The sequence below is a fragment of the Octopus bimaculoides genome, chromosome 5 (genome assembly GCF_046866305.1).
Source record: "Octopus bimaculoides isolate indiv1 chromosome 5, ASM4686630v1, whole genome shotgun sequence".
NCBI classification, from domain to species: Eukaryota; Metazoa; Mollusca; class Cephalopoda; order Octopoda; family Octopodidae; genus Octopus; species Octopus bimaculoides.
Genome location: NC_142932.1, coordinates 106,363,013 through 106,386,813, shown reverse-complemented (window position 1 = coordinate 106,386,813; position 23,801 = coordinate 106,363,013). Strand labels below are relative to the sequence as shown.

The 23,801-nt window shown below is 35.8% G+C and overlaps 1 protein-coding gene across 8 annotated transcripts in view; it reads right to left on the bottom strand.

The window, feature by feature from the left end:
- LOC106867711 (choline O-acetyltransferase) overlaps positions 1-23,801 on the bottom strand; it is a 643,259-nt gene that overhangs the window by 16,096 nt on the left and 603,362 nt on the right. For all 8 annotated transcript variants that reach the window (XM_089352873.1, XM_089352872.1, XM_089352870.1 and 5 more), the window contains 3 exons: positions 23,146-23,246; positions 18,306-18,437; positions 4,712-4,834 (listed from right to left, as the gene is read on the bottom strand). In XM_089352873.1, the coding sequence (XP_089208999.1) occupies positions 4,712-4,834; positions 18,306-18,437; positions 23,146-23,246 (356 nt within the window). The remainder of the gene's footprint in view (positions 1-4,711; positions 4,835-18,305; positions 18,438-23,145; positions 23,247-23,801) is intronic.

Genomic DNA, 23,801 nt, shown 5'->3' with positions numbered 1-23,801 from the left:
GTTCGAGAGAAGATCTACAGACACGGTTCGAAAACCACCGGACCGACCTGCCCGAGATGCGGTCAGAGCGACGAAACCGTTCTGCACGCACTCGTGCAGTGTCCAGATATTTCAGAGCTGTGGATCTTCGTCGAACGGCTGTTGTCGCGTGTGGGACGAGCCCACTTATCAGCCGAGTCTATCGTGAATATTGTTCCGCCACCTTCCTTTAAACGGGAAGGAAAAACGGTTTTTGTAACACTGATAGCTATGGCAAAAGAATGCGTGTGGTGGACGCGTTTGAAAGGTCTACAAACAAACACTTTCCTCTCTGGTCAGTCCCTCGTCAACTTTTTCAAGTACCACTTGAAAAGGAGGATGAGGATAGAGAGGAAAGTGTTGTCGAATGAAAGTTTTAATAAAAAATGGGTAAATGTGGCAAGAATGGTAAGAATGAAAGACGACACCATTTTAAGCATAGACTTGTAACAAAAAGAGACAAAAAGAGAGAAGGTACTTACTTTCATGTACCTTTAAAAAAAAAAGCCTGAGGTGACCGTGGTCTTTTCCGTAGGCTTTTCTCTCCACGGATAAACCTAATCTGTTCCCCGTTTTTTACATCGACTGTGATACACGATCCCTATTGATCGCCCCCTCCCACGTTTTTTTTTTTTTTTTTTTTTTCTTTTCTTCCCGTGATCCCTTTTGATCCAAATTATCCCCCCCCCCAAAAGCTCTACTTTGTAATTTGTCCATTTTCTGTATTTAGCCCTGTGTGGCTATAATAAAAAGATATCTATCTCTCTATGTTTGTCTGTCTTTCAATTTACCTATCAATCTATCAGTTTACCTATCAATCGATCAATCTATCTATCTATCTATCTATCTATCTATCTATCTATCTATCTATCTATCTATCTATCTATCTATCTATCTATACATTCATGTGTGCGTGTGTATCTTTGTGTCTGTGTTTGTCTCTCCACCCCACCGTCGTTTGACAACCGATGTTAGTGTGTTTACGTCCCAGTAACATAGCGGTTCGGCACAAGAGACCGATAGAATGAATACTAGGCTTACAAAATATAAGTCCTGGAGGTGGGGGGTCGATTTCTTCGATTAAAACCCTTTAAGGCGGTACTCCAGCATGGCCGCAGTCAAATTACTGAATCAAGTAAAAGACTATCTATATGTCTATACATATGTACACATACATATATTATCATCATCATCGTTTAACGTCCGTTTTGCATGCTGGCATGGTTTAGACACACACACACACACACACTCATGCATATATATATATATATATATATATATATATATATATATATATATATATATATATATATATATATATATATATATATATATATATATATATATATATATATATATATATATATATATATATATATATGGAGCATGTAGCAAAGTAAGGCGTTGGAAAAGCATTCTTTTATGGTATTTTTGAGTTTCAATCTCATTCGATAGAACTGATTGTGCTTTGACATTTAAAAAAAAAATCTTTCTATTTGCTTTTTGCTTTTCTCTCTTCTATAGGTTTCTCTTTCTCTCCATTTCTCTACCTCACACTCTCTCGGCAATGATAAAAATACTAAATGAATAGATAAAATAAAATAAACAGAAATTTTTCTTTCTTTTCCCCCATTTGATAAGATTTTGTTTTCCGTTGCTGAACAAAAGTAAAATATTAAATGTAAGTCTTTCTTGTCATATTCGACATATGAATTTTTTTTTTACTTTGGTTTTCATCATATTTTTTTGTATGTGTCTCTCTTTCTCTCTCTCTTGGCTTTTTTTCTTTCATTTATTTTTTCCTTTCCTTCTTTTAGTCCTTTTTTCTTTTCTTCTCTCCGCACACTTGCATAAATAAACACACACACACACACACACATTCATGCATACGTACTTACATGCAAATAAACATTCACACACGTATACATACACATATAAACATTTTTCTTCCAAATCATTTTTGTTTCTTTGCTTCACTGTCTTTTCTTCCCAAATGTCTTTCCCTCTTTCCCCGTTTTATTATTTGTTTTCGTTTTATTATATTTATTTTCCTCTTTTTTTTTTGCTACCGAGAGCTTAGAACTGGAACTAAGCTGTTTGCATGTTCGTTAATGCTTAGCTGAACGACTGTGAAGAACTTGACTTCTGCCACGTTTGTATTTGAGAAGACGCCATCTTGTATTTGTCTTGCATTCGTTGTCACTTCCTATATCTAGTGAGGAGGGATTGTCCACAAAGCAAACAAAATTAAGCAGAGAAAACAAAACAAAGCAAATACGGAAGGAGATGGAGAGGGAAAGGGAAAAAGAAGACGGAGACGAAGAAGATGATGATGAAGAGGAAGACGAAAACGAAGATGAATGATAACAACAACGACAATAATAAAACAAAGAAGAAACAGAAGAAAAAGAAATGGAAGCAGAAGCAGCAGTAGCACAGCAGCAGCAGCAGCAGCAGCAGCGGAAGAAGAAGATACAAGAGCGAAAACAAGGATAAAAAGGGAAAAGGAAAATAAGAAAAAGAAGAAATATGGACGAGAAGAGGAAGAAGACAAGAAGAAGAAGAAGAAGAAGAAGAAGAAGAAGAAGAAGAAGAAGAAGAAGAAGAAGAAGAAGAAGTTCATGTTGTTATTGTTAGTGTTAATACAGTTATTTTGATAACTACAATAACAAGTAGAAATCAGCAATGTTTCGTTATTCGATTCGCTTTCCAAATAAAGCAGAAATCACATTCAGCTGCTATCGGATTGCCAAGGGAATTGTTGGGAATTAACTGTTCAAAGTTAACTATAGATTCTAGACATGGATATATATATCAGTCAACCAATGAGACTGTATGCTTGTTTAGGCTGGTATCGATGAAATGGATGGTTTATATAGATATAAACCACGCAGAACTATATCCGTTGTTGTTATTTCATTTCTAGATGCATTTCATATCGTATACTTATTCAAGTTATATTGAATACAGTATAAACGTAATAGTCACAAATATTGGTTTTTAAAGGCCAACAGTTTCGCTGGAGAGATTAAGTCGATTACATCGACCCAGGGTTCAACTGGTACTTATTTTATTGACTCCGAAAGGATGAAAGACAAACTTTTTTGTGAAAATCTATGATCATCTATGGCCAACTCTGTTGTTTCTCTCTCTTTATGTGCTATGCCTATACACATTAACAATCATGGATCTTCATGCCAAAATCAAAAGATTTATGATTTTTTCTTGGAAACGGTCCAACAGTGATTTCCCGTTGCCTTCAACTGGTTTATTTTGAACATTGATACTCAACTGGGGTCAATATGGCTCCTGAGCGCCTATATCAGTTTCTTGGGATCCACGCAAAAAATTGTAAATTGGGGAGTCTACAATAGTATTTTGAGCTAACTTAGTATTTTGAGGGCCCCTGAAAAATTTTTGCTTTAGGTGTATGTATTGGTATGTATTGCAAAAAATAAAAATAAAAAAGGAAAGAAAAAAAAGGTAATTTTTTCTCTAACATTTTATATAGTTCAACCTACACAAGTTAATGTTTGAAAAACAAAATAAGAATTTTGAAAGAAGTTTCTGTAAAACTAATTTTTAAACACTGAATGGTTATGGATGCCCACCAGAATAAAATAGTAACCAAAGGGATACACAGATAAAAATGGTTGAGAACCCCTGATTTAGAACCTACTCTGCTTGTCTCCTGCGCTGTTGAGCTTACTCTCGAAGGCCAGGTTATATTTAAGACTTAGGCTGGCGGACTGGTTCGTGTGACATCAAGACACACAATGGCTCGTCGGTGTAATACGTGTGTAAGAGCCAGTGCTTCTCCAAAATCTTGTAAGCTTTAGCCACTAGACTATTTTTAACTATCTCACCCAGGGCCAGGGCAGAAATGAAAATAGTAGTGACTGATGGATAACGCCATACTCATAAAAACTCCTGAGCTCCCAAGCTGGAGCCTTACCATCAGATGCAGTTTAATGTCTTGTCCAGGACAACTAGCTTTATCACACAGATCAGTATTACACGGGCAATAACATATACGACAATGTAGAGACTTTCTCATTGGTTCAGTGTAGACATAACTGGTTTCGACGACAATCAAATTCAAAGACAAAAGGTCACCTTAAATGTCAAAACGTCAGATTTTAACAGATTACAACCACTCCATCTTTGGTCAATACTGAATTTTCAAAGTCGTTTTGTGTGACGCTGCGATAGGGAAAACATATAACTTTACAGAAAAATACACACATGCAAATACACACACACACACACACACACACACACACACACACACACACACACATGTACACGTAGTTAGAAACGTGCACAGACGCACATATATCGAAAGCGGGAGAAAATGAATGAGAATGGCGGATGGAAAATGAAAGAGAATAACAAATGGAAGAGAGAGAAAGAGAGAGAGAGAGAGAGAGAGAGAGAGAGAGAGAGAGAGAGAGAGAGAGAGAGAGAGTACATGAGTGAGAGTCAGAGAGCTTGATAGACAAAGAGAGAAAGAGAGAGGGAGGGAGAGAATGACAGAGAGAAACAAAGAAAATATAGCATACATATATACATATATATATATATATATATATATATATATATATATATATATATATATATATATATATATATATATATATATATATATATATATATATATATATATACACACAAAAGTTCACAAGGTACTTACTTATAATAGGTCAATTGCAAAGCTAGCTGGATGAAGGAGTCTGGACTCATATTCTGTGACTTTGGAAATTCTTTGCCAAAATTTGTAAAGCGGAGCACATAGAGATCAAGATCGCTAATAAGTCTGTAAATATAAAAATAAGAAATGCCATATGAGATTTGTTGCACTACAAAGATACAACACACACATACACACGCATGCACACACACACATACATACATACATACATACACACATACATACATACATACATACATACATACATACATAATCACACTAAAGATTAGAGAAAAAGAGAACAACTACGCCGAGCTTCTGAGAAATTTGCAGATACTCCACCCAGACTACAAGTTCAAATTCATACCCGTGATTGTTGGGGCATTGGGATATGTAACGAACTGCCTCAACAAAAACCTGGAAAAATTAGGATTCTCAAAAGCTGAAAGAAAAAGGCTGATTAGAAGACTACAGATTCAAGCCATCAATGGAACTGTAAAGGTATGTAAAACTTTCCAAAAATTTAGCACATAAATACATATGCATACGCCTAGACATGAAAATCTATACATAAAAACGCATCCACAAAACAAACATATAAATCTGCGCATAAATACATATGCATACGCCTAGACATGAAAATATATACATAAAAACGCATCCATAAAACAAACATACAAATCTGCGCATACACTAACACCAAATACTGCACACACACACATATGCACAAATACCTAGATGATGTTGATAAAAATTCCAATGAAGGAGCCTTGAATCTATGTTAGAGTCCGGCTCTTTCTCTATGGACAAGAAATACAGAAATGAAACTGACTTATAACATACGTACATACATACATACATACATACATGCATACATAGATACATACATACATACTTACACACACACACACACACACACACACACACACACACACACACACACACACACACTCACACACACAAACATATATATACTTTTCTACTCTAGGCACAAGGCCCGAAAGTTTTGGGGAGGGGGGGGGGCAATCGATTAGATCGGCCCCAGTACGCAGCTGGTACTTAATTTGTTGAGCCCGACACAAACACGTATGTCAACACATTGCAGTGTGCTGTGTATGCATTACGAAAAGCATTTACATTAAGGTTTAACATAATGTTGTATACTCTGAGTTTACATCTGTGAATTCAGAGTAAATGAGCTGTTGTATTAGTTGTAGTATAAGCTATAGCATATAGACATTGCAAAAAATATATAAGAAAAACTACCAGGAAAAAAACAAGCAAAAACAAACACCCACACACACACACACAAATATGTGTGTGTGGGTGTTTATCTGAAGTAAAATTGATTTTGTAGTGGAAAACTTTGAATAAAGATGGACGGAAGCAATCTAAATGACAGCAAATTTTAGAGAGAAATAATTGTTTTCTGTAAGACTTAAGAAAGTATTTGAAATTATATTTTTTATATATCGGTTGCTCTTTATCAAATTCTGAATTGTAAAACGCAATTTCATTGTGGCCGCCCCGAAAGCAAGAGAGCAAAAGAAGAAAAGACAAAAACAAAAACAAAACAAAAACAAAACAAGAGCACCCGAGGAGCGCAAACCTCCGCCAAAGCAAAACCAACGTCCTCTCGACGATTAACCAGAGATGATTTTTAAAATGAGAATATCTGAAATAAACTTGACTGTTCTCACAAACGAGAATGCTAAAAATAAAACCGAGCTCTCTTAAAATTTAAGTAAAAAAAAAAAAAGGAAAAATAATCCAGAATCGTTGTCCGGTACCAGATCGATCCCAAAAACTAATCAGTTCCTACTCGTCACGAGACCAAACTTCCCTGAAAGTTTCATCCGAATCCATCCAGCGATTCTTGAGGTATCCTGTCCACGGACAAACAAACACGACTGAAAACAATACTACCGCATTCGCTAAGGCGGAAATAATAATGCAACTTTGAACATGCCTTGAGTTCTCGACTCATAGGGCCACTTACTCGGTTTCCAAGGCGTATGAGTGACCGAGATCACAACTTGTCCTTAAACAGGACGTCAGTCCGTCGCAAGGTTACACGTTTGCAACAGATTGGACAGAAACAACGTGAAATGTGGCGTTTTGTTCAAGAACACAATGCACAGTCTGGTCTGGAAATCGAAACCACGGCCTTGCGATCGTGTGCGCAACACTTTAACAACTCGGCCACGTGCACCTTCTCAGTGTTGTTAAGGCAACTAAGAAATGAATGAGTGGTAGACAAAGCACGACGAAATTTAGTAACATGGAACTCAAAAGTCAAACTGTCAAAGATTTGTACAGATCGTTGAATATAGTCACTGCCTGGCATTTATCTGTTTGGAAATGGTCTGGAAACTATTTATACAACTTGTTCACAGATGGATCGATAAGGTTGGTTGATAGACTAACTGATGGGAAGATAAAAAGAGAGGAATATAATATAATATATATATATATATATATATATATATATATATATATATATATATATATATATATATGTGAATAAAACGTAGGGTAAATTGGTTAACAGAAAGAAGAGAGAGAGAGAAAGGGAAGGAGAGATTGTTAGGAAGGGCGATAGATAAATAGATTGGGAGATAAGCAATGCATGACATAGAAAGATGGATAAGATTGGTAGATAGATAGATAGATAGATAGATGGCTAGATAGATAGATAGATAGATAGATAGATAGAGATAAATAGATAGATAGATAGAGAGATAGAGAGATAGATAGATAGATAGAGAGAGAGAGAGAGAAAGAGAGAGAGAGAGAGAGAGAGAGAGAGAGAGAGAGAGAGAGAGAGAGAGAGAGAGAGAGAGAGAGAGAGAGAGAGAGTATGGCGGTTCTCTCAGAAGCAGTTGAAGGAGTACCAAACAGCACTACAGAAGAAGAAGAAGAGGAAGAAGAAGAAAAAGAAGAAGAAGAAGAAAGCATATTAATCGTGAGTGGAAGGGAAAGATTAGAAAGAAGACAAAGAAGAGAAAAGAAAAGAAGAGAAAAGAAAAGAAGAAAATCCTAAATGATCTTTACGGAACATTAACGAAGTCTAAGAGATTGAAACGGAATGGAAAATTTGTCAACGGAAAGCCATTTCTCAACTCATTAGAAAAGGCAATAAAAGTTAAGACTTAATATATGAGCCGCAGTAGTTTTTCGCCAACTATATAGCCACAGGCTGAATATATCTTAAGACTGCAATACTGATTTCTTTTTGACTAAACACAAGGTCAATTAAACGGAGAGTGTAAACTATAGAGACGAGATTTGCAGTTGGGGATGTTTCATGAATGTAGTAGTATATCCACATCTTTGTCCTCTGTCTATTCGATGGATATACTAGTTCAGCGGTTCTCAGCCGTTCTTTTTTTGTCCATGGATCCACTTGCGTAGCTAGGCGTGGGGTACTTTTAAAGGAGCGGCACTTTTAAAGGGGGGAGCACTTTTGGGCAAAGTGCAAAATGTGTTCTTTTGTGGGGTCAGGGGGAGGCAAACGGAAGGGCCACCCCGGGCGGTACACACTCTTTTCTACTCTAGGCACAAAGCCCGAAGTTTCTGGGGAGGGGGCCAGTCGATTAGATCGACCCTAGTACGCAACTGGTACTTAATTTATCGACTCCGAAAAGATGAAAGGCAAAGTCGACCTCGGCGGAATTTGAACTCAGAACGTAGACAGACGAAATACTACTAAGCATTTTGCCTGGCGTGCTAACGTTTCTACCAGCTCACCGCCTTAAAATATTTTTTTCTACCCTAGGCAAAAGGCCCGAAATTTTTGAAGAGGGGGTCAGTTGATTAGATCGATCCCAGTACGCAGCTGGTACTTAATTTATCGACCTCGAAAGGATGAAAGGCAAAGTTGACCTCGGATTTCGGCAGAATTTGAACTCAGAACATAAAGATAGACGAAATACCGCTAAGCATTTCGTCCGGTGTGCTAACGTTTCTTATTTCTTTATTGCCCACAAGGGGCTAAACATAGAGGGGCAAACAAGGACAGACAAAGGTATTAAGTCGATTACATCGACCCCAGTGCGTAACTGGTACTTATTTAATCGACCCCGAAAGGATGAAAGGTAAAGTCGACCTCAGCGGAATTTGAACTGAGAACGTAACGGCAGACGAAATACCGCTAAGCATTTCGCCCGGCGTGCTAACGATTCTGCCAGCTATATATATATATATGCGCATATCTGTACACACACACACACATATAAAGAATAATAATAAATGAAGCAAAACACGCATATAATCAATAAGTTCCTTTAATTACTACACATGTTTCAAAATTTAGATGCACTCTACTCCAAAGAAGTAAGAGATGCTGGAATATACATATAATTTTATCATCAGGAAACCATATTACACATGCAAGACTTGTGCTGAATGCTAAGGTTACGTACGAGGAATAACACTATATAGCTATATAGTGTTATTCCTCGTACGTAACCTTAGCATTATATAGCTATATAGTGTTATTCCTCGTACGTAACCTTAGCATTCAGCACAAGTCTTGCATGTGTAATATGATTCCCTGATGATAAAATTATATGTATATTCCAGCATCTCTTACTTCTTTGGAGTAGAGTGCATATAATTTTTGAAACATGTGTAGTAATTAAAGGAACTTATTGATTATATGCGTTTTGCTTCATTTATTATTATTCTTTATATCAACTCAAAATACATCATTTTAACATGGAATATCTACTCCTTAACCGGGTATAATATCCCAGTTTTTGCATTATCGAAGTTTTTCCACCAAGATAATATTGATATATACATGAATAAATAAATAAATATATATATATACATAAATAAATAAATAAATATATACATAAATAAATAAATAAATATATATATATGTGTATACACGCGTGCGCGCACATACACTCACATACGACGAGTTTCTTTCATTTTGAGCCTTTCGAATTCACTCAGAAGGCTTAGGTCAGACCGGGGCTTACAGCAAAAGACACTTGCACAAAATGTCACCTAGTAGCACTGCATGTGGAACCATGAGATTGTGAGGCAAACTATTAACCACACGGCCACGCCTAAATCAAAAGAAATGGTTAAAATAGCCTGCATGTTTGAGTGTATGTCATATGACAAGATCAATCATATTCTATATTGATCCTTTTTCTTTTTTTCTCTTCACGCCTTTAAGATATATTCTTAAAGCAGTTTCTTTTCTTGCACTTTGCTCTCTACTAAGTATTTACATCAATCTCATCATGACTTACTAATGGAAAGGTTGATCTCCTGCTTGACTTACAATTGGATTAACAAGGAACTTGTTGAATATACGATGAAATAATCTCTAGCTTAGTGATGTCATAGATATCATGTATTCTGTACGAAGTGGAAAGAAAAGTCGATTGCATTTTTTTTCCCATATTTGTGTATTATACTTACTACTTTGAAAACTATTTATAATTTTGACTAATGACGCAGTTTGGCATAGGATGATTTACAAAAGCTTATGTCGAACATACGAGAAGCGGTAAGAATGAATCTTTAAGGAAAATTTTTGGCCTTATAATGGACATATCGTTTTGATGTTTTTTACTTATGTCTTTTCAATTATGTCAAATAACAAAATTTGTTGATGGACTCGTCTAAAAAATTTGGAGATGAATCCAGCACTGCCCTAAGTGGCCAAGCTCTCATCAATTTCTTCAAGTATCATTTGGATAAGATAGAAGGGGAGGTGCTGCTTTATGGTGTGCTTATCGAAAGTTGGACGAGAGTGGCAAAACCAATGAGGTTGATTGGGTCTACACTGAGTTCGCATATCCCTCAGGTATCCAACAATAATTCGCACTATCTTCACCTTCTTCCTTTTCCACAGTCGAGCTATCTCGTATTTAAGGGGGTTGTATGTGTCTATTTTTTCACTTTCCTTCTTGACTACTCGTGGGTCAAAGAGGCACGCAGCATCAACATAAATTATTATCATTATTATCATCAAACTGGACAATCTCGACCATATCGTGATTATTATAGTTTATTGTGTCCGCTACTTATACAAGTTTTTAGATAAATACTGTTGTACATTTAAATATGAGGCAGCTTTATTTTCTCGCCTAAGATTAAAAGCTGTCATTAAGATATCATTATCATAAGCATCATCATAAACATCAACGAGTTCTTCGTCGTTGGTGTTGATGAGTTGTTGCTTCTATGAATAGATTTAGGAGAGTGAAATTGCTTGCTTTGTTGTTGCTGTTGTTGTATTAGATTTTTTTCAGCAGATTTTTAAAAGGTTTTATAAATGATTCACTGCGTGGTTTGAAAATAACAAGAGATTTTACTTTTTTATTTTAGAGGAAAGATATGAAATGAAATGAAAAACAACAACAACAATAACAAAAAAAAACACACAAAACAGCAGCGGCAACAACAACAACAACAACAACAACAAAGAACGTATTCGTTTTTTCTTTTTTTTCTTTAATCTTTGTTGAATTATTTACGATTGGTTAAATTAATGAAAACCGCAAATAGAGAGAAGAAATGGTAGTTGCCGAAAAATAAAAAGACGAATCAGTTATAAAGAAAGAGAGAAAAAAGACGAAGAAAACAAACAAACAAATAAATAAAAGACAAAGAAAAGAAGGGAATGAAAAGATGTAAAGTATTTTACACCAAATTTTGCTTTCTTCCTACTGGAAATGGCTGCTGATAAAAGATGGAAGGACAATGAAGAATGTTTATCAAATAATACGGGAATTTATCCGAACATTTGTTAGAGAAACGTCGTGACATAAATGTGTTCCGGTTCGGAAATACAGAGTAATCGCCCCTTTGATCACAGTATTTCAATTTCTCCACGCTTCCGTCCAGCTCTGCTAAATTGTCAGAAAATTGGCAATAAAACTCGATCAAACTCAATTCTTAGAGAACTGATTGAAATTTGCGTGTCCTTTCGAGCGAATAAGAGCAATTTTTTTTTCTTATCTCGGGCTATGAATACCACTCTATTTGTATTAAAGCGGGATTAGAACGGTGGCAGACGGGGGTGGGGGAAATGAAGAGTGGATAACAGACACACGTTAACACAATGAATGGAAATAAATATAAGTAAATAAATAAATACAGGAAAAGCCATTACCGGATAGAATTTCACAATATGAATGCTACTGTTGGAATTACTGTGAATTCCCGCTACTCGTGTTGTGGCAAATGTAATAAACAACATATGTGCTGAACAGTAGCTTGTAGACATAGATAAAATGAGTTCGAATTTTATCCTGATATGTAGTAGTTAGAGCGTGTGCCAGTTTAAATTTTTACGTGTGCTTTTATAGTTGTCACGAGCAAACAATAACCCGCGAAACTTATCGAATGGCGCGCTTAAAAAAAAAATCCATTTTTTTTTAGTAGTACGGCCTGCTTCATGATAAGCCATATCTCATGTGGCCCGCTTCTCGACAAAGCTTGATCATACCTGCTCTATAGTGACAAGGGATTACAAGTTGTGATGTTGAGGCATTCATGACATTCCAAAGATAATTTAGAACATGAATGAAATGTAATGGCTGCAGAAATTGACATAAAATTAAGCTGCTTACCCGGCCCACGAAGAATATTTATTTATGTTATTCATCAGACTATTAAAAGCTTAGTTAAGTGTAAGGTTGCTAATTTATAGGAGTGTGAAAATTGAACGTAGAGAGTTTCCTTTTTTTTTTATATATATCAGATGTGTACGTGAGGATGATTAATGGAAGTAATCTACAGGCAACAGAATATACGAAATCTTACTCAAAGTAGAGAAATGCTGTCATAAATCTGGACTACTTCCTTTATCATTAGAATGTCATCATGAACGTTATACCATTCTATCTATCTATCTATCTATCTATCTATCTATCTATCTATCTATCTATCTATCTATCTATTTATCTGTCTGTCTGTCTGTCTGTCTGTCTGTCTGTCTGTCTGTCTATCTATCTATCTATCTATCTATCTGTCTATCTATCTATCTATCTATCTGTCTGTCTGTCTGTCTGTCTGTCTGTCTGTCTGTCTGTCTGTACAATTGTATTTCTGTAGAGGTATATACATACATACATACACATTCGCACACACGTATGTCTGTATTATGTGTATGCATGTATGTATGTATTTATGTAAGTATGTATGTATGTGCGTACTCAAAGTATTAACAGTTTACTCAAACTATCCCCCTTCAGCTTCCACCGCACGGAACCTGACGCATGCGTTCCTCGCTACATCTCCGGTAAGCTCTTCAAACAACCCCCTTGATGTTGGCCACTAAATCGGGCTTAGAGTTGCAGACAGAGCTGTTAAAGTTTTCTTCAACCGCACATGACACATAGTAATCCATGGGATTGCAATCTGGGGAATTAAGAGACCAGAAACCGGGGCTGGTAAAATCTTAGAATTTCTTCCACAACCACTTTTGATTCTTTTCGGAGATATGTCAAAGAGCCAAATTCTGCTGCAACACATATGGCCTTCCAGCAGCAACCCTCTCCAACAAGGTATTGACCACGGTCTCCAGCTGCTGTACATAGTCGTCTGATTTTAGGCTAAGGCCCTGTTCAAAGATGTGTGGATGAATTCAGCTGTGCGAACGTTGTCAAAACGCCCGCAGTGTCCCTTTCTGCTGGCCACAGCTTCATAGTCTCTGTTACAGCTACTTATGCCATATCTTAGAGTCTTTACAGAGCATTGAGCAGCAGTCATGATGTCGGCATTCCGATATCCGGTGCGAATCAGCATGGTACAGATAACTCTTTTCCAATATTTAGTTAGCTTCCAGTCTTCCATGTCAGCGAACTTTTTATCAACTCACCAATACATAGAGCTATTCTTGAAAAAAGGAGACATAAAAAGTCGCCAAATTTAGCCCTAGCATCCTGTGTGTCTGTCAGTATGTAACTATATATGTATGTATGTATGTATGTATGTATGTATGTATGTCCCTGTAATTTAGCGGTTCGGCAAAAGGGACCGATAGGATAAGTACTAGGCTTACAAAGTATAAGTCCTGGAATCGATTTGTTCGCCTAAAGGCGGTGCTCCAGCATGGCCGTGGTCAAATAACTGAAACAAATAAAGGAATATATATATATATATATATATATATATATATATATATATATGTATGTGTGTGTATATATATATGTATATATATATGTGTGTGTGTATGTATGTATATATAAAGATGATAGAATCTTGAAGTTTTGCATGAAAGAACGTGCAGCGGAACTGAATGCATGTGTCAACTTCACAAACTTATTTCTTTCCACATTTGTATGACGTCATTATATTTCAATGATTTGGTTTTCAAAACTCACAATTATCTGATTATTCAGAAAAGCTACGAAATTTAAGCAACGTTTTCTCTGAAACGCATGCGTAACTTTCAAGGGTTCCAGATCAACTATCTTCAACTGGCTTTATCCAAGAAGAATCTGCCTGTATGAGTCAGCAATTAGCTGATTCGTAAATCTGAAATGAATAGTCATTCATGATTAAACATGTACATTAGAACATACAACAAAGAATAGGGACCAGCCGCATGGAAAATTGCTGATTAGCTGCAAGTCAGAGCGACTGAGCAGAATTATGATCAAAGGTGCTCCAATTGTAACCATTCTATTTTTTTTTTAATTCGCGTTTGTTTGTTTTAGGTATGCTGCATGTAAAGGACCACATGTTTCTGTGTTCTTATTTTCTAAGACCATAGGATGCGATTTGAAACACTTTGTGCTATTTCTAGTTAGTCACGAAGCTATATGGATCTTCCCACTTTGGTTCGGTATGAAGTCACTGAAAGCAATAAAGAAAAAGAAAGCAACAAAAAAAAAAACCCCAAAACAAACTAAAATATTAACTGTCTAAATATGTTATATTACCTAACATACAGTCAAAAGACAAATGGATCACCTACAATGCGGTAAACGATTTTCATATTCTTAAAACAATATATACTAGCTCAATGCTCGTTACTGACGGGAAAGTGATAAGATTTTAGAATTAAATTGTTTGTCCATTTAAATTGCTACATTTTAATATTAAAAAAAAATGTTAAATTTAAATATAAAAGTCTTTGAAAAGTCTGTTTTCATTTTCAGAAAAAAATTATGTTATAGCAAGTGCTTTTTAAGTGGGTATATTATTGAAATTTAGGTAGTTTTTCCCAGCGAAGGCTTAGTAAATAATCTTTTAACATTGCTTAACTAAAAATGTTTATTTCAAAAATATTTTATTTCATAATCTGCAAACTTGTTATTTACATTATTCAATATTCATATTAATTTCAATTACTCTTTACTCTTTTACTTGTTTCAGTCATTTGACTGCGGCCATGCTGGAGCACCGCCTTTAGTCGAGCAAATCGACCCCAGGACTTATTCTGTGTAAGCCTAGTACTTATTCTATCGGTCTCTTTTGCCGAACCGCTAAGTTACGGGAACGTAAACACACCAGCATCGGTTGTCAAGCGATGTTGGAGGGACAAACACAGACACACAAACATACACACTCACACGCACATATATATATACATATATACGACGGGCTTCTTTCAGTTTCCGTCTACCAAATCCACTCACAAAGCTTTGATCGGCTCGAGGCTATAGTAGAAGACACCCAAGATGCCACGCAGTGGGACTGAACCCAGAACCATGTGGTTGGTAAGCAAGCTACTTACCACACAGCCACTCCTACGCCAAAACTTTGTTTTCATCATTATGATATTTCTCTAGCTGATTTGAAGGAGACATAGTTACTATTTCTAGAAGATCTTGTAAGCACATTTAAGCTCTCACATTTGTGAATGTGCGTGTGTATGTTAGTAATATTTGTGACAAATGATAGATATCAGATAGTTTTATTTTTATAATAATTCTGTCTACAATACCAAATTAAGATTTCAATGAAATCTAAAGCAAAACTTCCTCATATATAAAAGAAGTGGTCAATGATAAATTTCAGTGAATTATTTTATTCACAATAAAAAATGTTTTCATGACTCTAAATTTTACAACTTTTACAGACCAATGAACGGACAGAGAAATAATATCATATAAATTACATATATGTTTTCTAAAATGTATATCTGATTTCTAGAGCAGATTAACATAATTCTCTCATTGTATCACTGAAGGCAGCTTGGAACGCAATCCAAAACAAAAGTGAAGTGTAAGGCATTTTAGAATGATAAGGAAACTGAAATTGAGATGTTCATACCTTTGTGAAGAGTATCAGGGACATGTTTGAAATAGCTGTGATCGAAAATTGGAAGTGAGCCTCATTTTCATATTAATTACTTTTTCCATCGATTACCTTCTACATTATGACACTCGCCTTCTCCAATAATGATAATTTTTGACGTAAGTGAATTTCACTCCTAAGGGCTTAGCGACGTAAAAGAGGAATTTATGCAAAGGAAGTGAGACTCGAAACCGTATTTCTAACGCGTTTAGCAGGACATTATAATTTCTCTTCGACGCTTGTCAAGCCACATACCAACGTGGAAGTATTTCGATACGAACACTGAAGGAACAAAGCAGCAGACAAAGAACAACACAGACAAAACAATAATTTTAACTGAATATGGAAACTACATTGAGAAAAAAACCAAACGAAAATCACTAAACACTGACATGTTTCTGTTAGTGTACTGAAATCAAGTGAAATCTAGTGAAATGTTTCATTATTCGTCTTCTGCATTGAGTTCTGTCTACTAACAAACAATATAGAAATGAAGTAAATTAAAAATAGCTACTCATAAAATGACTAGCCTCGGGTCATTAACAAAATGGTGAGAGAGTTTATTCAATTGAGACAGAACAAGGTTTTCTCGTATCAAATCTCAACATACAGCTAAAAAACAATAACAAAAAAACAAAGACGGTATACAAAGTAAGAAAAAATTATATAAACAATGGTGTCTAAGCGAACAATCTGGCGAAAGAATGAGCAAAGCGTAGCTCTAAGTCAAGAGTTAGGGGAAAATAGCATGTGCTATAAATAATTTAGATAATATGCAAGCATATAGTCTTGTTAATCAATCGTATATTGTACGACAATAACGCAGAATGAGTACGCAATTTGTGCACCCTATTCTTGTCATCAGTTGTCTCTCGTGCCATCAAAGACCATATGAAACGTTATATACGCTTTTCACTTTACATAGATGCATACATGACTGTAGTTAGGCAGTTCGCTTCACAATTACGTGGGTTTGAGTTCGGTTACAAGATGAGGTACCTCGGCCAAGTGTCTTTTACATTAGCTTCAGGCTGACCAGCACCCTGTGAGTAAATTTTGTCAGAGAGAGAGAGAGAGAGAGAGAGAGAGAGAGAGAGAGAGAGAGAGAGAGAGAGAGAGAGAGAGAGAGAGAGAGAATGTAGAGCGGAGCGGAGCGGGAGAGCTGAGAATATTTTGGTTCAGCAAATTTAATTTTCCACTTTTAGCTACTTCACTTTAGATACGTTGCAATTTCTCAGCAAAATAATCAAAATAGCAATTTTAATATCGTCCATCCTCAAAATTAATGAAGAAAAATATCTATTGTAGACTGATGGTTGCAAATATTCTGCTCAATACCACAGATCTGCTTGTCAGTTGTTTGACCTTAACCAGTTGAGCATGTCCCTTAGTGGCTGACGATATGTACATCTCTGATCACGAACAGGAGTAGTGGGGGGGGGGGAGCATCATAGCCATGTGTTAAGAGGAGTTCTTTGAGGTTTGAACAATTCACCTCTGGAGGCGTGGGTATTTTGTTCATCATCCTTAAAACAAACCTTACTCAGGGACCTTTTGAACGGGATGGGCTACTCGACCCGAAGGAAATTCTAACTGGGCCCCACTTGCAAGGTCATGCGCTATTTATCTTGATATGAGATCAATATATCGCGCACATATGGTTGTGATGTATGAGCCTAGTGTGCTCTTATCGGACGGGTAGTCATGATGGGTATATTGGGCTTCGTATATTTGTGCTCCAGTCTCACTTTGATGGCATGCGCTGCTCTCACGCTCAATAATGATAATATACGTTTGTGCATATGTATGTATCTATTAGGTTGGTGCATAATTATTGCGGCTCTTTTTCAGGAATTATTATTCAACAAAAACAATAATAATATTTAACAAAAACATCTTTAAATGACGGTCTGACCGTTTGCCAAGCAAATGGGAAGCAGTAATTGAAGTAGATGGTGAATATGCTCTGGAATAATCATTTAAAGATGTTTTTGTTACACGTTGTTATTGTTTTTGTTGAATAAAATTTGTTGAAAAAAGCCGCAATAATTATGCACCAACCCAATATATGTGAAATATATTTGTATGTATGTCTCAACAAAGATTTTCTTGTAAGTGTATTAATAATCGCCGTTCTAAATAGCCAGACACCAGGTTTTTTCTTCGATTTATACAGTTTTTCATATTTCTTTAGACAGTTGTATGACACCTTTTAATTTCTTTATACAAGCTGTGAAAAATTTGCAAAGCTCTTATTTTTGTGGAGAAAAAGAAAACAACCCGTTTTATAGTGTACGGTATTGTATACATAGATGTTACTCACTTATCAATGGCTTTACTGGCATCTGCAATATCCTTGTTTAAAACTTCGGTTAGTTTCCATTTCAGTTTTCGAGGATATGGCAGGTCACAAATGGACTGCATACGATGTAATCTCATAGCTCGAAGTTCCTCCCTGTAGAGATTAAAACAAAGTTATAGAGTTACTCGTCTAAATTAGCAAATATGAGATAAACATTTACGTTTTAAAGAATTTGATACAAGCAGATGATGAAATAAAAGAACCCCAAACCAGGTGTTAAAAGATTATAGAATATAATACAGAATATTGTGTGTGTGTGTGTGAGAGAGAGAGAGAGAGTGTGTGTGTGTATGTGTGTGTGCGTGTATATATATATATATATATATATATATATATATATATATATATATATATATATATATATATATATCATGGACTCTTCCGTCGTTAGACAACCTAAGAGAGTTCTGCAATTTCTTGCTGAACAACCGCACATGTAATTTGTTTATTGTGATCAAATGTTTGTGTTCACATAATCTCACTCCCTCCATCAAATCGACATTACCTGTACAGGTGCACTACCTGCCACATTTTAGAGGACGACATGATTGCAGAGTGAAAAGAAGTATTTTGTTGAAGAACACAACGTAACGCCCGATCTTGGAATAGAAATCACGAGATCACAATTTTGAGTGCCACACCTTTACTACTAAACCAAGCACCTCCACAATATATATATATATATATATATATATATATATATATATATATATATATATATATATATATATATATATATGTATGTATGTATGTATGTATGTATGTATGTATGTATGTATGTATGTATGTATATATATATATATATATATATATATATATATATATATGCATATATCCATACATATATGTACATACCTACATCTATACGTATACACACATGCAAATATGGGTACAAGACATCAAAACAACGTTAAACACAATGAGAAACTAAAACATAAAATCGAAAACATACACACACACACACACACACACACACACACACACACACACACACACACACACACACACACACACACACACACACAAGTATTGATTTGACTCAAGAAAATTATCAATATCTAAGAGAAAGGGATATTCATTCATATTTCAGTTATAAAGTGACTTGTTGCGTAAACATCTCATATTCATCGTTCAGACATATTCAAATTTACAGAATTCTTTTTTAACAAGAGACCAGCAAATATAAATAAATGGAAAATAAGTCTTGTGGTTATAGTAGCAGCTGAGAGAAACTCTGTGCAATCGCTAGAGTTTTAGAAATAGTAACCAAGTTGCTCTCAAATCACACCATACTGCCTTTCTTAAAGGAAGGACACACTGAATAGTATACCTTACTCTGTATACTTTGTTTTAAAGACAGATGTCTAAAGACAATGATGTGAATGTCTTTGGTTAATGAGGTAAGACATCAACGAAAATCAGCAAGTGATTAGTTAGCTTCCAGTCCTGTGATCAAGATTATGTCAACTATAACAAGATTATATAGGTATTCCAAGGTTGTGATGGCTGTAACAGTGAGGCTAAACCTATGATATGATATGCATGTCAATAGTGATGCACTGTGGGCTTTTATGTGATACACGATGGATTTTTGAAAAGAAAAGAAAAGATAACCCCATAACTGCAATTCCATTTTATAAAAAGCTTAACCTTTATCTTCTATTTGTGTCTGTTATTGGATTGTGGCCATGCAGGGGCACAGCCACGAAGGGTTTAGTCCAGGCCTGGCCTGGCCAACTCAAATTACATTGCGGGCCACTTTAATCGCAGAAAGGTTTTTGAGGGCCGTTTGTATACTGACAGAATTGAAAGCATTTTGCTTTCTCATGCTATTATTACAATAATGAATGAATGATCGTTGATTCAACATGAAATATTATCGTTGCTAAAACATTAGTATCTTTCTTTTTAACTTTTCATTACAATCTTTAATTTTTGATAAAATTTTTAGAAATGTTTGCTTAAATAAACCCATTTCAAGAAAGCATCAAGCGGACCTCAAGATAAAATACGTAAACAACTTGATATAACCATACAATAATGATTATATATATATATATATATATATATATATATATATATATATATATATATATATATATACTCTTTTCTTTTACTCTTTTACTTGTTTCAGTCATTTGACTGCGGGCATGCTGGAGCACCACCTTGAGTTGAGCAAATCGACTCCAGGACTTATTCTTTGGAAGCCTAGTACTTATTCTATCGGTCTTATTCTGGTTGGCACGAGGCTATAGTAGAAGACACTTGCCCAAGGTGCCACGCAGTGGGAATGAACCCGAAAAAAATCATTATTGTATGGATATATCATGTTTATATGCGAGTCGGGTGGTTGAGTGGATTGGACATTGGGCAACAAATCAAATGGTTCGTGGTTCGTATTTTGTCTCCTGCTTTGTCTTCTCTCCTCGACCTTATTCTCAAATGTAAATGGATTATGCAGTGTATAGTTTATTATAATACTAAGCAATATCAAACGCTTAACGTTTCTTTCGATAAGTTTTAACTTTTAACCTATGGGAAAAGCTATCTGTGATGGAATGGTATCCTATCCAAGTGGCACATTTTTCACAGTTGCCTTTACTGACTCTCCGTCGGTTTTGACGAGTGTTCCAGTTAATCCGATCAACGGAGCAGCCCACTCGTGAAATTAACGTGCCGAACACTCCACAGATACATACCCTTAACGTAGTTCTCAGGGAGATTCAGCATGGCATAGAATGTGACAAGGCTGGCCCTTTGAAATACAAGTACTACTCATTTTTGTCAGTTGAGCAACGTGAAATAAAGTGTCTTGTTCAAATACACAATGCGCCGCTGGGAATCGAACTCACGTCTGTGAACTGAATACACTAACCACTAAGCCACGCATCTACACATAGTTGCCTTTAGAAAAGGTATAAATGTCGCAACATCGGATTTCCTTTCAACTTATACACCCCCTCCCCGTCAGAAAAAATGAATATTAATATATATATTCACGACGAGCACTACGAATGTAGTTAACTGGCCATCCGTAACCTGCTTTCCATATTCAGCTGGAACCATATCACATTTCATGTGGCCCTCTTTGGGAAAATAGCGAAAACTTCATATAATTTCTGTGAACCGAATGTCTTACGGGCCCAACACTCTCCCACACGCTCCAACGAAGACTTCTCTGTGTTGTCGTTCTCCTCGCTAAAAATAGCTACCAAATTTTCTTGGAATCTCATAACACCATTTAAAAAGGAACATTGTAGTCTTTGATATAAAGACGAGATAGGCACGGTTGGAAAGCGTTTAATTATATCTGATAAGCGTTGACCTGCTTTAAGGCATCATACGTCGCATAAATCGAGTATGAGATCGTATTTATGAAAACTGCACGTCTTTTTGTAATATTTTGTTTTGTTTTGTCAAGTTGCCAAGAATGTTTTAGCAGTTCGAGTGACCTTATGACCTCTGAGAACTTATAAACAGACCTGAATGTAGAAAAAAATAAAAACCCCCAAAACAAACAACTATACATATACAACAACAAAAAAAGCAAACAAAAATAAAAGTCCGGAATTGTTTCGCTGACGGCCAATTTCGATCGCACAATCTTAATTTTAGATTTATTTACCGAATGTGAAGTATCAGAGACATATGCTGTTTAGATTTGTAATAGGAAGTTGAACACACTCACACGCGTAGACATGTCCCAGAGATAAAGAAAGATAGAATAAGAGAAAAACGAGAAGAGAAAGATAAGTGAAAGAAGAGAAAGAAATGCTTGAAATAGTATCATTTAAAGATGGAATATTACATGAGATATAAGAATGTACGACAACACTTAATGACAAATACACAGCCAATCATTTAGAAGAAAGAGAAAACAGAAGAGAAAGAGAAAATAAAGAGAAGAAACTAAAGAAAATAACCCAGTGAGATAAAGAGAGAAATACAAAGACAACTATATTAATTTGAAAGCGAATGCAAGAAAGCTAGACAGCGGAATCAGCATATGAAAGTGGCAGGGCTGAATGTGTTCAGCTTGTCTAGATATGGCTCGAGGCAAGAGTTTGACGTAACGCAGCCTTTTATTTCGTTTCAGCTAAAGTTCACAACGGATGTTTTCCTGAGCTCATTCCGACATTTGCACGCAACCATCACTCAACACTTCCCATTTTTGATCCCAGTTTCTATAGTCTCTTTGTGTATCTGACACAGGCAGAACTACACCAGTTTGAAAATCATCCATGGGAGGGCCGTCCGTATCAATGACAAGTGAATAGCTCGAGGTATCGCATGAACATTTACGAAACATAACAAACGTTTCGCTTAACAATAATGTATGGATGGACCTTGGTATCAAAGTAATAACAAGCAAAACTAGCTTGGCATTAGTAGTAAAGGTGTGGCACTCAATGGTCAATTCTAGAACCTACTGTATCTTTGACACACAATTAGACATCGACATCATGCAGCGTATCTAGAGTAATTCAACATGGTGGAGTCCCTGTTTCCGTTTTAACGAAGATTAAATTTGAGCTGAACATTTCACTGCTATCTAATTAATACTCGTTAGTTTAATCAATACACTTGTTGATTAAAACGAAAAATATTACCTACTCATGATACCTCTTAACAGCTAGCGTGAGTAAATCATATGAATTAAACCACATGATCATGGACACAATACAGTATTTCTTGGATTCTTTAGTTATTTGTCTGCTAATGTGTTTATATGCCAATGACTCGTTAGTCACGGTATGATTATATACTCATACACAAAATTGATAAAAGAAATGATACTTACATATATTTTAGTGTATGTTCCACTAACTGCACAACAGCAATTCCTTCAGAAGGTGAGTGCTCGTAGTTTAATCCACAAACACCATCCTCACTAACGACAAACTGTGAAAAAAACAAGAAACAAGCAAAAATGAAAATGAAAATGGTAAATAAGACAAAAGTGAAATAATTTCTAATTAAAATTTCAATATAGATTTATTTATATTATAAAGCCGTCTTTTGCCATTTTTGTATCTGTCTTTGTACGACGGTCGTCGCTCTGACAGATATTGTTATAAATCCGAAGTCGTCGATGGAATGTTCCTTCCTATCTGGCACTGTATGACCCACAATCGTACAGTGCTATTATCTTCAAAGGGTTGGATCGTTCTAACGCCCACTTGGAATCGTAGTTTAATTACTAGATCAGTCCAGATACGACTCTCAACACAGTCTAACACGTACTCTCCCGATACTGGCCGACGTCACCTTACTTATAGTGATTCATTCATTCCACTGGTCACATGGGAGGGGGTGTATCATTATTACTAATTCCCTACAACGATTTATTCGGTTTAAGTTTTCCGATTTCTCTACTATTTTAGGATGAAAATGTCGTCGAAGTTAACCGTTTCAAAAGCAAGTTGAGACACCAGGGGGGAGAGAAATATCTTATAT